Genomic DNA, 17,900 nt, shown 5'->3' with positions numbered 1-17,900 from the left:
CAGGAAGCCGAGGCAGGAGAATCATGTGGTTAGTTTGGGCTTAAGGGCAAGACCTTGTCTCAAAGTTTTCTTTGAAAAAGGGGATAGATTCAGTAAATACTTTGTAATGATGTCTGCTGACTTCTTTTGGAATGTAGTAGCAATGTATAAAATGAGCCGTTTGATCTTACAGAAGCCAGCACAGCATTTGTTACTTGTGGTAGGTTTTCTTCAGAATAAATAAAATGCAGAATTTGAAAACAAAAATACAAATTAAAAAAGAAAGAAGCAACTCTGGCCGTTTGGGGGCGACTCTGGTCTTTTCTGTTGGGTCTAAAGACCTTCATCAAAGTTACGTTAGCGACAGTGCAGACAAACTGCAGGGGCCGGGAAACTGCCCACGGGGCCCTGCCTGTGCGATCTGCACAGACACGCCCCTTCTTTTGCTCCTCTGGTACTGTTGGCTGAGCAGACTAGACGGGAATGTGTCCCATCGTCCTCCACCGTCCACTGATGCTTCCTCTGCAGTTTGTACCACCTGCTGTTTCCTGTTGCCCGAAACCATTGAGTGAAAAATTCCAGGAAGAAACATCTCCTAAGTTTAAAAGTAACCGTATGTCCAAACGCAGTCAAGTTGACAACCAAGAATTGCCTTCACGGCCTCACACCCGCCAGCAAATCGGCAGCACTAATCAGACTCAGTGGATTATATAAAATAAAGTTAAAAAGGGACGGTAAATGCAGGTGGCATGACTGCTCAAAATACGTTGTATATGATATTCTCAAAGAGTAAATGAAATGCTAAATTTAAAAAGTAAAAAAAAAAAAAAAAACCTTGTATGTCACATGGTTATAATTGTTCCACTTTATTGCTCTTATTGTCTTACTGTAGTACTAACTTAAAAGATCAAATTTCCTCATAGGCACGTGTGTGTAGGGGAATATTCAGCACTGTCTGGGTCTCTGCAGAAGGTCTCGGGACACAGCTCCTGAGGGGGAGGGCCCGCTGCTATGGATGTGCTTCCTGCAGAAACAATGTTGCATATGGCGGTGGCTAGGAAAACCTGTTTTTCTTTGTCTCTGTCAACTTTAATATATATTTATTTTTCTTTCTTACTGTCCCGTTTTTGGTGTGTGTGTTGTGGGGGGAGAAGAGGCCATAGCGCCGTTGGCAGTCAGAGGACACCCTGTGGAATCTGCTCTTTTCTCCTCTAGGTAGGTCCTGGGGATTGAACTTGGTTGTCAGCATGTGCTTTACTCAGGGAGCCATCTCACCCCTCAGCCCTCAGTTTCAGAGGGATGGAGGACTGTTGTGCGTGTGCCTCACCAGGAGAGTGTGTGGGTTTTAGTCAGCAGTGATGTTCCTTCTGTTGAATGTGGGGACATGGTCAACCCTTGCCTTGGAAGCACAGTGCCGGTCTTTTCCAGCATTGTATCTTTTCAGGGCGTTTTTCAACCTTGACTGTTTGAAGGTGAAAAGGCACAAGGGTCAGCAGTGCAGGTGCAGGCCTCTCTACAACTTCTTCAAATTCAGAGTGAGTGCAAGGATTGCAGAAATCGCTCTTGATAGTGGCAGAGAGGGAAAGTGGGATTTCAAACACTGGATTATTGAAGAGGCCTTACCACCTCAGTGACGCCCTTTTACAACTTCCTTCTCTTCGGTTACCTTTTGAAATTGACACAGAAATCACTGTTGATAGGTGCTACCTGGCGTTTCAATCCTTGTGTATACTGCAAGGTGTTCTATCAGAGTAGCATATTGGAGTAGCATATCTTGCTAACATTTATGTTGTTTTGGTTTGCCTGTTTGTAACAAAGTGTTGGTATGTAGCCCAGGCTGGCCTTGATCTGGCTATCCTGCTTTTGCTTCTGGAATGCTGGGATTATATGTGTGCACCATCATATATCAGCCAAATATTTAAAATTTTTGTGTGATAAAAGATATTAAATTACATCTTCTAGCTTTTTTGAAATATGCATCACAGTATTTTTTTATCTGTCATCACTTTGCTGTGCAGCAGAACTATTTCTGTCATCTAATTATAAATGACTATTGACATACCTTTCCCTATTCCTCTCTCTTCTCTTGAGAAAGAAACCTTAAAATGAAAGTGCAGTTTTTTCTTTTGTTTTGTTTTTTAATATTTAAGCATTAGTTAGGTGGTTTTAACCCTGCAGTAAGCATAGAAATGAACGATACTGGTCCTTGTGGGCCAACAAGGCAGTTCAGTGTATAAAGGTGCCTACCAAGCTTCACCACCTGATGATGCAGCATGTTGAGAAGTGAACAGGCGCCGTGCCGGGTCACGTGGGAGCAGAGGCTGGGCTGCTGCATCCATCCCCGAGCCACACTGTGAAGGATGCAGCCTGAGGTTACGAGGAGGGCTTTTGGGGACTAAGACTCAGTGATGGGTATGGGGTGTGGAGACTGCCTTTGGCTGTGTCTCCTGGAGTCCCTGTCTAGTCTATGCACATGAGGCTCATCCTGTTCCTATGCCAGGGCTCTCTCAGATGACAGGGCAGTCCAGAACAGTTCCAGGCAGTTCCACACACAGCCCTTGTTTTTAGATGGTTCCACGGAGCTTCTGAAAGGCAGCTGTGTGTACCTTCATGCATTTCAGGAGACACTGTTCTAATGCCACCTCTTGGCGATTGGCAGGACAGACATGCTCTGGGGATTCATTTCCTTGTGGGGCAGCAACTTCCACCTTGTCTCCTGGGTTTTGTAATAGCTGGGCTTCTGCCCAGATTTCCCTGCCTCATGTTACTGCCAGCGGATACTAGACAGTCTAGAAGAGTCTTGTGGGAAAGTCTTGTACTAACTGTTGGATTGCAAACCCGGGAACACTAATCCTGTTAATATACTGGCAATTCCACTGGCCTGCTCTCAGGGACCTAGCAACTGCTTACATCATCACCTGTCTCCTGTGGGTGTGTCAGCTGTGTGCTGTGGATAAAATGACCTTAAAAGACCCACCAGCCACCCTACATGTCTCTCTCTCTGTCTTTGTGTGTGTGTGCATTCCTCCTTTCTGTGCCTGCATGCTCTCTCTCTCTGCTCCCCATCTCTGTCTTCCTGTCTGTATGATTTCCCTGACTTCATTCTCTGAGACCAGTGAACCCTCCCGAGATCTGCTCCCATTAAGCCCGATTTTATAGTTTTAATTCTGCTTGAATCATCAGTGGAGAAGACCTGCGACTAACCTCCTTTCTCCTTGGTGGCCTTCCTGAGTCAAACCTCAGAATTCTGATTATTGTCAGTGCTTCTCCCATTTGAGTTGCAGGTTAGGATCACCCAAGCATCTTCAAAGCTCTGAACACTCAGGCTAAGCCTGCAGCCCTTGACAGACTGTGGGAGCAGGACCAGGCCTCAGTGTTCAGTCTCCGTCTCTGCCTCTGCCTCGCTCTGTCTCTCTGTTTCTCTCTCTCTCTGTCTCTTTCTCTCTCTCCCTCCCATCCATTTGTCAATTTTCTAGAAGCTTTCTAATAAGCCCATGGTAGGAATCAGGTGGGGAGACAGTGTTCCATACAGCTTCTTCAGGCAAGTTCCCAGCAGGCCCGTAGGGGGAGCAGGGCATGGGACTGGAAGGGAGGTGGTGTGCAGGGCGTTGGAGAGAAGGCCCAGGCTTGTGTCCTGCCTGCTGTAAAGCTGGGAAGCCAGCTAGCATTCTCACAGTTATAGGGGGCTAACTAGAGATGGTGATTACATTACGGGAAGCAAAATGCCTCAGGGGGACGAACTGAAGCTGTGAAAATAATTAGCTTTGTAAATATTGTCTTAAAGTAGTATGTTTAGTGAACACAATTTTAAAATGCAAGAGGGTGGAAAATGTTATCCCCTTACCCTGGTCTGAGCTACCCAGAAGATAACTAAGCTGCACAAGCATATAGTTATGTTCTGTACTATTAGTTAGTTAATTAGTTAGTTAGTTAGTTAGTTAGAGACAGGGCTTCTCTCTGTAGCCTTGGCTGTCCTGGACTCACTTTGAAAACCAGGTTGGATTTGAACTTACAGAGATCCCCCTGCCTCATGCCTCCCTCACAGGCGTGCACCACTGAGAATGGCTTACTTATATTCTTATCATTTATTTTTTTTCTGAGACAGGATCTCATATATCTTAGACTGCTTTCAAACTGACTGTGTAGTTGAGGATGACCTTAAACTCTAGATTCTCCTCCCAAATATTTTTTTAAAATGTAAGACATAGCACACCCTTCCCTCATGCTTCACCTGCCTCCTCCCAGTTTCTTCTTCCGTCCACCTTCCTCTTCCTCATTGGATTTTAAGTATCCTTATCAACAACTGAATATTTTGCATTGGTTAGAATCTCAGGATAGTGACTGATGACGATATAGGACAAAATAGATGTTCAACAAAGCAGACAGACAGCTTCTGACCCTTAAACAGAGAGGTTATGGTGATACCTAACTTGCATTTGGGTGGTAGATGCTAGAGGGTCAAGTTCAAGGTCATTCTCAGCTACATAATGAGTTTAGGCCAGCCTGCCCTAAGTGAGATCCTGTCCAAAACAAAAGCAAACAAAACAAAACCAACCAAACAAACAAACAAAAAACACCTTCCCACCCATGGGGGTGGGAGTGAGGGTGAGTCAGGCAATGGGTGATGTGCGCCTTTAATCAGCACACTTTGGGGACAGAGGCAGGCTCACAGAGATGGCAGGGCCAGTATTTTTCTTTTCTTTTTTGCAGTATGAGGTTGCACCCAGGGCTTCACCTGTGGTGGGCTAGTTCTCCACCTCTGGCCACATTCTCAGCCTTTTATTTTCTTTGAGATAGGGTTTTTCTGTGTAGCCTAGGCTATCCTGGAACTCGATCTGTAGACCAGGCTGGCCTCTAATTTAGAGATCCACCTGACTCTGCCTTCAAGTGCTGGGATTAAAGGTGTGCATCCCCCCCCCCAGGGTATTTATTCTTTTTATGTGTATGCATATGTGCCTGAATAAATTTATGTGCCCTGTGCTCGTAGGAGCCCACTGAGGCCAGAAGAGGGTGTCAGGTCACTCCTGAAGTTACAGGATGCTGTGAGCTGCTCCATGGATGCAGGGACCAATGCTGAGTCCTCTACAAGAGCTCTGTGTTCTAAACAGTGGCGCCATCTCCCCAGCCCCCAGATGTGTTTGCTGACTGTAACTTTGGTTAAATGATAATGACTCTGTAACGTTCTCCATCCCTCTGTGCTTCTGTTTCAGGAGAACTATGAGCAGATGAAAGCTCTAGTGCGTCAACTTCATGAGCGGGCCCAGCATGTAAGACTAGGTAAGCACCATGTCTGCCTGTCTATCTGTCTTACAGCTTGATATGTACCCCAGGCTGGTCTTGAACTCATGGTCCTCTTACTTCAATCTCCCAAACCCTGTGATTACAGTCATGGACTACTACTCCGAGTTATAAAGTAAGAGTCTTAGTATATTACAGGTATCTACTTTAGAAAGCAATGTGTATTTTATGGCAGTCATTAAATAAACATTTTCCCAAGTATCCTCACAGGCAGAATCTGTTTTACCCATGAGCTGTGCTCTGAGAATATTGTTGCAGTCTTAGGCATTACTATGTCTGGAAGACAGCAAACTATTAAAAACATCATGTGTATTTGTTTCCTTAAGGGGTTATTTAGGTAACTGACCAGTGGCGGATGAACAGGGAGGTCACGGGAAGTCGCCTATCCCCTATTAGGGAAGAAAGAGATACAAAGTTGGTCCCAGAAAATGTTTTGAGGGATGTGCCAGAGGTTAGTTTTACTGCTAATCACTTTAGTTAAATTGTTTCTTTATTTTTGAGACCATGTGTCTTTTGTTTTTTCCAGACAGGATTTGTCTGTGTAGCCCTGGCTGTCCTGGAATTCACTCTGTAGGCCACGCTGGCCTTGTACTCAGAGATCAACCTGCTCTGCCTCCCAAGTACTGGGATAAAGTTGTGCACCACTACTGCCTGGTGAGACTAGGTGTCTTATAGACCAGATTGAACTTGAATTCTCTACATAGTCAAGTCTATATAAAGAGTTATATTTTAGACTCTTGTTGCTGAGAATAAATGATACCAGACTACGAATGTTTACTGTTAGCCCTATAATTATCGTGGTGGTATTATCTAACCTGTTATTATAATCAGTAAGACACAGATACCTATTAGATTTTATAATTGCCTTATAACACCTTGTGCTGGACAGATAATTCTACCTATACTATTTCATATCTCCTAGCCTACATCCCATGCCATCTGCTTTAATCATTCCTAATGGGCCACCTCCCATCCATAATTGCATTAATACTTGCTTGTCCTTCATCTGGAGTGCTCCTTTCCGTGCCACTCTGAGAGTCCTTTCTCCTTGTCCATGTGGTTCCTTTTTCAGGCTAACCCATCGTGGCTACCTCCTTTCTCCTCTCTTTCTGTCTTTCTCCTTCCCAAGATCCTCTCTGTCCTCTAATCCCTTAGGCTTGGTTTACTTAAGGAAAGGTATTCGTGAGAATGTCCTCATCCAGGCAGTGACCAGACTTTGGGGACTAGTAATTAGAATTAAAATACATTGCCCTAGACCAACCCCAACAGACTCCTGATCCTCCTGCATCCACCTTTCAAGTGCTGAGATTACAGGCAGTCATCATCATGCCCAGTTTACAAATTGCTGGGGATGGAGCCAGCTGCATCCTGCCCCACTTAAATCATTTAGTTCTCCTCATAAACTTTCAGTTTCTACTTTATATCTAAGTTTTATACTTAAACTTAGACGTGAACCTGTGAATTTTAAGTATTTTAGATACACATTTCCATCTTCTTTTAAATCAACAGATTATACAGAGTCAGTAAAAGGGAACCAAAAATAGAAGTAAATAAAATAGATGTATTTATAAAGTATTGGTTTCTGACTTTGTACTATAGCATATACTCATGAATGAAATCTTTCTTAGAAAGACAGCTGTAATTCACACTCTTGAAGTGCTATGGGAAGGAGCAGGCTGCAACCCTCTGTGGCCAGCGACAGCCACAAATGTGGTTTATCACAGAATCTTAAACTTATTTTAAAAATGAGGGTTTTTTTTTTAATAACACAATTTTTGTATTCTTGAATACCTTTGTAGATAATAGTGTCATGTCACAGTGTCAGAAGGTTGGACAGCCCTTTAAAAGGCATTGTCTCTAGAGGGGCGGGGTTTGTGGCTCAGTGGCTTTAGCATATCTACCTCCCTACTCCAGAAAAGACTAAACAAAGACGTAGATTAATACACCATCTCTAGAAGAAGAGCCCGCATACTTGCCAGATTAAAAACCTGATCTGTTGGAAGAGGTAACTTCGTGCTTACACCCATCATCAGCTTGGTTTGATCGGCTGAGGGTTTCCTGGGCCATTAGGGCAGATGGCTGAGTGGAGATGGATCCAAAGTCCTTCAGCATGTTCCTGTTGAGAGTGGTGGGCCCTTGTGAGCTGCAGGGAAAGGCAGGTGTTTGTCAAGGACAGGACTGAGCAGGCCTGCAGGAGAGAGGGGCTAGGACTGGGGCCTGGGAGCGAGGATGACCTTGGTCTTCACAGTTTTGCCATGAAAACGATAGTGGACATTGTGTTGGCACATATTAATTTATGTTAGTCATCTACCCATATTAAACTATTCTGCTAGAAAAAAATGGAAAATAAAGAAGTATCAAGAAAAAAAATCCCCCATAAATAATCCCTCTAAACGTACATTTTTAGGGCAGCTTTGGATGGTCCCACAATCACGTTAGCAGCCAGATGTGTTAAGCTTTCGTGCTGTTTAGGGGTTTTGTGCTCCTTGGCCTGGATGTTTCTCCTGTAGTTTGGCTCTGCGTGCTGTAGACGTAGCAGGTAGCTGTTGAGAAAGAGGCAGGAAACATTACTTATTCCTTCCTTTTTTTTTTTTTTTGTTTTGTTTTTGTTTTTGTTTTCCCTCTCATTATAGAATTGAGACTTCTGACTATTTTTTAATGCCATATTTATTTTTATTTGATGTGCACTGGTGTCTGTGTGAGGGTGTCAGATCCCCTAAAACTGGAATACAGGCAATTGTGAGCTGCCATGTGGGTGCCGGGTCCTTTGGAAGAGCAGCCAGTCATCTCTCCAGCCTGACTTCTGACTTTCAAAGTAATGCAATTTCTGATACAGTTTTCAGACAGGAGGAGGGGCAGGTGTTCGGAGATGCTTCTTTGCTACTCCTTGAAGGTTTTCATTAATGAGAACCTGACAAATGCCAGATTGGGCATTAGGTGACCCTTGGCCTCTTTCCCCTTCTCTCACCTCTGTCCACATCCTCTAAGGTTTTGTCTTTGGCTTTACTGTGTTTGATCCCCCTTATTATTATTATTAACCTTTTGAACACAGAGTATTGCAGTGACTCAGTCATTCTGTAGGCAGAGACGGGATTACCCCTGTGGTGCTCTCATAATAGCCAGAACCAAGTATTTTGATAAACCCACGTTACATGAAGGGCTGTAAGTGTTTTGATAAATTTAGAAGTGCTTTGTTTTTATCCTGTTTTATCTGTATGTTCTTAATCCTAGGGAATATCTTTATGGAGGTAAACATCTATGAATGGTTTTGGTGGTTGAGGCAGGGGGCTCTTGTATTTTTTTTAAGGCATTTAAAAAGGGAAGACAAACTCCACTCATGTTGTTCAGCAGTGGGTGTCCCCTGGGAAGTGACACAGTGAGACACCAGTCAGTGCATACAGGAACAGACAGCGGGTCCTGACCGGCCCCTGGCAGTCTTCGAAAGAAGCTGGAATCCCGCTGAAATCCCACTCTAAAATGTTTCCTAGTTTCAAGGATGCCAACATGTGAACATAATGCAAATATGAGAATCAGTGTGATTTGATGAATTCCACACAGTAAGAGTTTAATAAAAGTGGCCTTAAGGGAAATGTGGTTTCTCCTGTACAATGTCTGGGACAGTGGCCTGTGTTTGTTAGTTTATATTAAAATGGAATCTTACTCTGTAGCCTAGCCTGGTCTAGAATAGTCCTGCTGCTTCAGCGCTTGAAGTACTGGGCTTACAGGTACAAACCTCGTCATCTCGCCAACACAACAGTCAGTTGTGGTCAGTTTTCCGTAAAGGAGCTAGGCATGGAGGGATATGTCTGTGATGCTAACGTGGGAGGTGGAAGCAGGAGTTCATGGGTAGTTAGCAAATCGGAGGCCTGCCGAGCTACATGAGACCCCCGTCTCGACAGGTAAAAGCAAATAAACACATACACACAAACCCAGAGGAGCTTCATACTGTGCCCATCGAGTCTGCATCAAGGATAACTCACCTCTGGCTCTTTAAAAGGCCAGAATATTACCAGCTGCTATTAACAGAGTCAAACTGGAGAGAAAACTGAGGAGTAAAGCTGTCTCAAGTATTCTTTTCACCGTCCCCTCTTTGTTGCCCCTCCCACTTTTGACTCCTCGGCTGTTGACCCCTTAATGAGTACTTACATTACCCGACTCTCCAAAGCCTTTGCCCAAGCCTTGCTTTCTTTACTTTATTTAAAAATCACATTGGCAAGCTGGGCGTGGTGGCACAGGCCTTTAAACCCAGCACTCAGGCAGGCAGAGGTGGTTGGATCGATGTGAGTTTGAGGCCAGCCTGGTCTACAAATCAAGTTCAGGACAGCCAAGGCTACACAGAGAAACCCTGTCTTGGAAAAAAAAAAATCACATTGGCAGTCCTTTCATTTGTTTTTAAATATTGAAGTAAACTAGTGTACAATAAGCTCCATTAAGGTATGAGGTTGGGATTATTTGACCCATGTACCAACCCCAGCGTTAAAATGGCTTCCCCTAAAACTTCTGCTCTTTATAACTCCCTCATTCCTCTCCTGCTGCCCCTAAGCATTAGGGACTTGGCCAGTAGTTGGGAGAAGAGAAAAAGCAATTTTAATCATACCATCTTCTAACTAACTTGTTTTGAAAGAAGAAATAATTTGTGATTATCCTGGTAGCCATCCTCCCCCGACTCTGTAGCTGTGTCTTGCTCAGAGTGGCGGGTGTACACCAAGTCACAGATTTCTTGGCCTGCAGGCTGGCTGGTAAGGCTTGCTGCTCCTTCCGTGTCAATACACCTGACTGGAGTAGCTGCACTGCTCTTTGGTTAGTGTGATTTTTGTCAAGATTTGGGCATTTTTGGGAACCACAGAAAAACATCACTGAATCAAGGTATTACCAAAGAGGACCTGCCAGTCACTATGGAAAGGCTTCAGCTTTCCCATGCGCAGACCTAATGGCCCCTTTAGGCAAGTTTTCCTGGCATGGAGGAACTCTCCAAGCTAGGCTTTTGCCTGGTCCAAGTGAAAAATAGGGATGTATACATGTACAGTGTGGTGGTGCACATACATGTGGTAGTGTTTGGTTCATGTGGGGCCATGAAGTGGTGCTGCAGTATGTGAGTTCTAATGAAAATAGCATGGCATCCCTGTAGACGGTGAATTAGGCACATGTATGGTATGTAGTCTAGGATCAGGGTGTGTGTGTGCACATGTAGTGTGTGTATGTGTTGGGGGGGTACATGCATATTTGTGTGTGGAGGCCGGAGGCTGACACTGTGTCTTTCTCTGTCACTGTCCACCGTGGTCTTTGAGACGGGGTCTCTCATGAACCTGGAGTTCATCAGTTGGGGTAGGCTATCCTGGCAGCGAGTTCCCGGTGTGCCAGCCTGATGGCCCCAGGATTAGAAGCCATGCTGCTGTGTCACTTTTACACGGTTCTGGGGCTCAGGCCTTCGAGTCTGCATGGTGGCGCCTGATTGACTGAACCACCTCCCCTGGCCTGTGTATATATTTCATGCGTATGCTGCTTAGAAAAGAAAACAGCTTATTTGCTGCAGAAGATTGACATCTGGTATATTCAGTGATTAAAAAATAATTAGCGCTTGCAGGGTACACCGAACCTTTTTTTTTTTTAACCATTAATTAATTAGAGACTGGATTTATCTATGCAGCCCTGGCTGTCTGGAACTGACTTTGTAGATCAGAGTGGCCTTGAACTCAGAGATCCACCTGCCTCTGCCTCCCAAGTGCTGGGATTAAAGGTGTGTGCCACCTGGGCCTTTTCTAAAGTGCCGTGTTTGGAGTGGAACATTGTGTGTGTTCCTATTGTTAAGTCAGACGGAGACCTATGTCAGATCCCTCTGCTCTAATCTAATCATGCTTTTATTGTAGGAGGCAATGAGAAAGCCCGGGCACGGCACACGTCAAGAGGAAAACTGTTACCCAGAGACAGAATCGACAATCTCATAGACCCAGGGTTGGTACTAGCGCCTGCTACCTCAGCGTGTCCTCTCTTCCACTGGACAGCCCCACCAACAAATGGTTTAAAATATTTGGGTTCTTACGGGATTCAAAGAGCACCACACATTTATTGAGAGCCTACTGTGTGTCAGGCACTTACAGGCAATGAAATTGGGACAAAAGAAACAGGGAGTGAAATAGACATCTCTGCTCTACTGAAATAAGCAGTATTTGTGGAATATACTAGAGTGAGACAAGTATTGTGGGGAAAGAAACAACCGCGTGAAAGCTCTTTAGTGGGAGAGTGTTCGATCCGTTTGAACAGTGGAGAGTGGGGGGGTGGGCTCTGATTCTGGAGGGCCTGTACGATATTGGTTCTGACTTTTTCAGAAAAGGAGGGGCCTCTACAGTGTGGATTAAGCAGGACTGGTTGAGTTTCTGAGTCACGTGTTACATGAGACATTTATGGTACTGGACCCATAAGACTATATGTATAGTCTGGTCGCCCTCTCAGTCTGCGTTCATGTAGTTTGTTAGTTTTGGGAGTGACAGAGTTGCCCACAGCCTCTACTCTCTGAATTATATCATGATGCATGACACAAGACTGGTTTTGAAGACGCTGTTCTTCTGGCTGCTGTGCTGGGCGTGGACTGTGAGTGGCCGGGGTGGCTCAGGTAGAAGGGTGGAGGGGTGAGGGTGCTACAGAGAGCAGGGAGTTGGCCTGTTAGATCTCCTGAAGGATGGGTCGTGGAGGACAAGGGGAAAGGGTGGTTGTATGAACAGGGCTTTTTCTTTCCATTTGGCCTGTGTGTTTGGAGATAAGGTCTCATGTAGCTGACTGCAGAATCATTGCACAGCTGAGAGTGAACTTGAACTCCCACCAACCCCCCACTTTGGAAGTATTGGGGATTAAACCTAGGTCTTCATCCAGACTAAGCAGGTCATTGGGCTCTAGCCCAGCCTAACCCTGAACTTCTGACCCGTCCTCCTCTGTCTCTCTGGGGAAGGGATTGCAGGTGTGTACCACCATACTTGGTTTCTGTGGTGCTGGCCGTTGACCCCAGGGCTTTGTGCATGCAAAGGAAGACCTCTCTGCCAACTGGGCTATATCTCTGTCCCACCAAATATTTTTTGTTATGACATCCACGTTTGGATGGGGGCATGCATGCATGAGCCCAGGTGCAGGGGTGTCATGGCACATGTGTTGCAGAGGACAGGCCTCAGGAATCATTTCTCCTCTACTCACTTATACAATCCAGGGATCAAACTCAGGTTCTGAGGCCTGTGTGAAAATGCTTCTATCTTCAGTATTTTAGTGTAGCCTGTTACATGGCTATACCATGAAATTCATGTCTTGTGAAATTCTTGTCAGGTCTTTATTTTTCTTTATTTTTACAATTTATTCACTATATATCCTGATTGAAGCCCCTTCCCTCAACTCCTCCCAGTCCCAGCCTCCCTCCCTCTTCCCTCTACCCCTTCCCCTAGTCCACTGAAAGGAGAGTTCTCCTCTGCAATCTGCCCATAGCTTATCAAGTCTCATCAGGACTGCCTGGATCCCCTTCCTCTGTGGCCTCTTGTCAATTCTTATTTTAGAAATCTTTTTTTTGTACATTTTTATTTGAAATGCATATTTGAAATACTGCTCTGTTTAAAAAAAAATCTTTCCATTCTTACGTGTAACTTTTAAAATACAAATATTTAATTTAGACAACATTCTGTCTTCTATTTAGGTCTCCCTTCCTGGAATTCTCCCAGTTTGCCGGTTACCAGTTATATGGCGATGAGGAAGTACCTGCAGGGGGCATCATTACGGGCATCGGGCGAGTGTCCGGGTGAGTATCACCTGTGCTCATTGTGAGAGGCAGAATGCAGCCCCTGGCCCTCTGCGTGGTGGCGTGTAAGCCTTGTGCACCTTAGTCTTGAGTGTCCCAGATATGTGGTAGGTTCATCTGTGGAGCTGTAGAGACAATAAAGGGAGAAAAGTAAAATTCAGCCAGAGTTTCTGGATCCAATTAGACTTCCCCACTTCTTCCAGATATTAAAAAGTTATTTTTTCCACTATATATATACTATATATATATATAATAGTTTATATTTATATAAACTATATTTAATATTTATAGTATATATAATATACTATAAATTATATTATAATATATTATACTATAATTATAATATATAATTTATAGTATATAAATTATATACTATATTTATTATAAATAAATACATTATATGAATATATTATAAATATAAATATATTATAATATAAATATAATGTAAATATATAATATAAATTATATATAATATATATATTATACTATAAAATCATAGTTGCATTTTATTTGGTACTGTTGGATATGCCAGAACAAGAAAACCATTAAATTTTCTAATTTTTATAAAATCCTTCAATCATATCACTGGTATTTTTTTTATTAATTTATTCTCTCATATATTATATCCCAACTGAAGTTTCCCTTCCCTCCTCTCCTCCTATCTGTCCCCATCTATTCTTCCTCCTTTTCCTTCAGAAAAGGGCAGGACTCCCAGGAATATCAACCAAACATGGCATATTAAGTTGCAATAAGACTAGGCACCTCCTTCATATTAAGGCTAGACAAGGCAACAGAAACTAGAGGCCAGTTGGCCTAGAAGGTTCAAGGACACCACCAGAAAACCCAGGATCAACAAACCTGGATGAATAGGAGTCCACAATGTATCTTGATCTGTTTTGAAACTATTTGCAATATTTTTTCCCCTTCCCTAGTACCTCCCAGGTCCTCCTCACTTCCCTACCCACACAACTCCATGGCTTTTTCTCTCAGAGAAAGAGAGAGAGAGAAGGAAGGAAGGAAGGAAAAAGGAAGGCTGACAAAGTAAAAAAAAAAAAAAATTATTAAAGCCAGATGGCTCACACCTTTAATCCCAGCACACAGGAGACAGAGGCAGGTAGATCTCTTGGGTTCAAGTCCAGCAAGGTCTGCATAGTGAGCTCCAGGATGGCCAGGGCTATGTAAAGAAACTCTTGTCTCAAAAATGTTTAAAAAGGAAAGAAAAAAAAAAAACAGTAAGACAAAATCTGTGTTAAAGAGGAAGCAGAAAGACTGTAAGAGCCAGAGGTGGTGGATAACTTCGAGGAAACAGTGTCTTCTACACTCAACAGGACCTATACACTTCCAAGCCCACAGACCCGGACAGGGCACACAAGTCCTACGCGTGTCTAAGCCAAACAAGATCTCATCACCAAAGGGGAAGTGGGCCCAAATTCTCACCCCTCACAAAGAGGCTGTTGAATTGAAACCTGCTGGGGAAGGGCAAACACACCTTCTCTGCTGGCACGCTGAGGTCTTAGAAGTTCCCCGTGTAGTCTCCTGTGCAGCTGGTGACTACAGCTGTTTCAGAGGAGCAGCTGTGCACTGTGGTCCCCAGGCCTCATCGCCATGACCTAGGACTTTCAGAACACCAGGTTCTTGGGCCTTCTTCAGAAGCATGGAACTGTCACTGTAATCTGTGTTTTACTAAGCCGTGTAGGTTTTCTGATGCTGATATTAGAACCAGTTAGACTTTGTGAATCTAGTCTGCCCAGTGTTACGCTTATTTCTGTGCCCATGTATGACGTGGAAGTTACCATTGTCAGCACTGCACCAGGGACTACGTGAGCGCCTCTTGTTCCTCACTACAGCTGAGTGAGGCAGGGGCTATGATTGTCATCACATCATGCAGAGAGGAACACAGGCGTAGAGAGAGGCAAATACCTTGCCTAAAATCAAGGGGGCTGGGAAGCCTGGCTTTGATCTCTCCGGCCTCGCCTGGTGCAGTTGTCATCATCTCAAATGCTGGCGTAGGGCACGTGTTCCTCAACCCCATGACCTATGGCTTCAGAAGAACACAGAGTAGGAAGGCGCGGTTCGTGTGCCCTCTTAAGCTCTGGGGTGTGCTGCTTGAACCATGACTCAGAAATAGAAGCACTTTCAAGAAGAAAGTTTAGTTCTAGTATCAAGAAATGGACGATGGATGGGCAAGGCCACGGCAGATGTGCATTTTTTTTTTTTTGAGCTGACTTTATTTCTCCTGTAACATGTCTATGTTGGGGTCGATAGAGACGTGAGCCGCCATTCCAGCTGTTTCTGGAACTGGGATTCGAACCTAGGCCTTCAAGTGTATCATGCAATACTCTATCAGCTAATCCATATACCAGAACCTTTGTGTTACACTGTTTAAAATTTGTGTCTTTCATAGTAATAGTAAAGAATAGTAAAGAATATTGTTTTTCTTGCCATGCTAGACTCAGTGCTGTTTACATTGAGGGCAAACGGGCACCGAGTTATATCCTCAGACTTGTTTTTTAAAGACAGGGTCTTACTTTTTAGCCCAGGCTGGACTTGAACTCACTGTAATTGATCTCAATCTTTAAATCCTTCTGCCCCTACTTCTCAAGTGCTAGGATGACAAATACTACTACATACAGCTGTTAGGTCACTTTTGAAAATATAAAAATACATATCTTAGAACTCCTAACAGTCTATTTTCATTTTCCTACTTTCTTTTTTAATTAAAAGGCTGTGTAGGAGTGTTTCGCCTGAATGTGTGCCTGTGCACTATGTGTTTGCCTGGTGCCTAGGGAGGCCAGACAAGGACGTCGGAGCCTGTGCAACTGGAGTTACAGATGTGTGTGAGGTACCATGTGGGTGCTGGGAGTCAAAGCTGGGTCCTCTTGAAAAGCAGGCAGTGTTCTTAGCGGCTGAGCCATCTCTCTCTCCCCATTTAGTTTCTTTTTGAAAAGGACACTTTAAAGATCAGTTGTAAGAAAGTTCCTTGCCCTAGAAAATTGGATTTTTAAAAACACTTCATCATCATCATCATCATTTTGTTAGGATCTTTTCATTTCAAGAACCATAGTGTAGGTGGGAGAGATGGCTCAGTGGTTAGGAATACTGCCCACTCTTACAGAGGACTGTGATTCAGTTTCCAGCACCTACATGCAGCTAACAACTGTTTGTAACTCCAGTTTCAGAGTTGAACATTCTCTCTGGCCTCCACAGGCACTGTATGTATGTGGTGCACGTGAAAGCAAAACAGCCTGGTTCATAAAATACAAATAAATACAACTTAAAGAAAAGAAGGCCAAAAAAGAACCGTACTGAACAGTGGCTAGGTTAATGCCTCGGTACTGATGGAGGGCTAACTGCTCTTTAGAAATCAAAGTGAATGTGTAACTGTGTTACAGGGAGTGATTTTCTACTTGGTTTTACAGCATGAGGCTGCCATCTAGGGAGATGTGCACTAGAAGGTGAAAGCTGCATGGCATGCCTTATTAAAAGCTTAATTGCCTTTGATTCTGCAGACATCTTAGGTTCTTTCAATGGAATTTATGCCTTTCAGAGTAGAGTGCATGATCGTGGCCAACGATGCCACCGTCAAAGGAGGCACCTACTACCCAGTGACTGTGAAAAAACACGTACGGGCACAAGAGATCGCGCTGCAGAACAGGCTCCCGTGCATCTATCTGGGCAAGTCACAAGTGCACTGTCAACTGTTACAGCTGGTAAAATGGAAGGCTGTGTAGAAGGCTGGGTGGATGACGTCATTATAGCTGGTAAAGCGGAAGACTGTAGGACGCTAGGTGGATGACATCGTTACTGGGTGTTTTAAATCCTGCTGGCTCCTCCTGCAGGTAGATAGAAATATGGTGTTTGCTGAGATCCACGGTGGAAGGCGACTGAGGGCTGTCACGCCACAGAGCGCGTTAACAGATCAGTGTGTGCTAGCTTTGGATATTTTATTTTCCTGTTAACTATAATTAACTCAAATTGCTAAGTACTTGAGTATTACATAATTTGAGTAGATTGTAGTTTAAGGTACAGTTAGTTTCCAGAGAGAGTAAGACACATTTGCATTAAAGACTATTATGAACAGAATCTAAAAGCAAAGCAATTTAGAATTGGCAGCCTCTGGGTACTGGTTTAGTGTGCTAAAGCCCTAGCACATATTATTCATTTGTGTAAACATTTGGACAGGTCATAGTGTAGATTTTTTTTCTTTTTCTGGGAAAGTGAATTTAGTGGTTGACTCATAATGTGAATTTCTTTGCGCACATAGGAAATAGCAAATGAAGCTGAGCTGTTTGCAGGCCCCTGCCAGTCCCTAAAGGGGTAGCTACGCTGAAGAGCATTAACACTGTCTCCGTCTTCATGGAGACAGGATGCAAAGTACTAAATAATAAAAGACAACTATTGTAGGCAACAATAATAGGTATAGGACTAGTTAATTTCTAATTCTTTTGTTTCTTTTTTTGAGACAGAGTCTATGTAGCCTTGGCTAGCTTAGAACTGACAGAAATCCTCCGGCCTCTGAGCACTAGGATTAGAAAGGTTTGCACCACCACATCCAGCTCTTGCTTTGCTTTTTAACATTTATTCTGTACACTTACAGTGGATGGTGGACTAAAGGCTTTTTCCATACATGAGTCCACCTCCTCTTGAAAGCCATATGAAATGGTTACTATTGTTTATTTCGTGGCTAAGGAAGTTAGAGGTGTTTAGAATGGCCAGGAAACACGCCTTTGATCTCATAGTCACACAGTTATGAAATAATGAGTTCTGTTTTGAGATACAACTTGGATAGCCCAAGTTGGCTTCACGTGCCTGATCACACTGAATGATGCCAGGAGTTGTTGTCCTTCACTGC

General features: G+C 43.8%; 1 protein-coding gene across 1 annotated transcript in view; it reads left to right on the top strand.

Annotated features, from left to right (window-relative positions):
• Positions 1-17,900, top strand: part of Mccc2 (methylcrotonyl-CoA carboxylase subunit 2) — a 64,615-nt gene that overhangs the window by 9,656 nt on the left and 37,059 nt on the right. The window contains exons 2-5 of the mRNA XM_060385622.1: positions 5,190-5,256; positions 11,145-11,229; positions 12,947-13,048; positions 16,596-16,723. Of these exons, the coding sequence (XP_060241605.1) occupies positions 5,190-5,256; positions 11,145-11,229; positions 12,947-13,048; positions 16,596-16,723 (382 nt within the window). The remainder of the gene's footprint in view (positions 1-5,189; positions 5,257-11,144; positions 11,230-12,946; positions 13,049-16,595; positions 16,724-17,900) is intronic.

Source organism: Meriones unguiculatus, chromosome 6 (genome assembly GCF_030254825.1).
Source record: "Meriones unguiculatus strain TT.TT164.6M chromosome 6, Bangor_MerUng_6.1, whole genome shotgun sequence".
Taxonomy (NCBI): Eukaryota; Metazoa; Chordata; class Mammalia; order Rodentia; family Muridae; genus Meriones; species Meriones unguiculatus.
The sequence above is the reverse complement of the archived record's forward strand: the minus strand, read 5'-3'. Positions and strand labels throughout refer to the sequence as shown.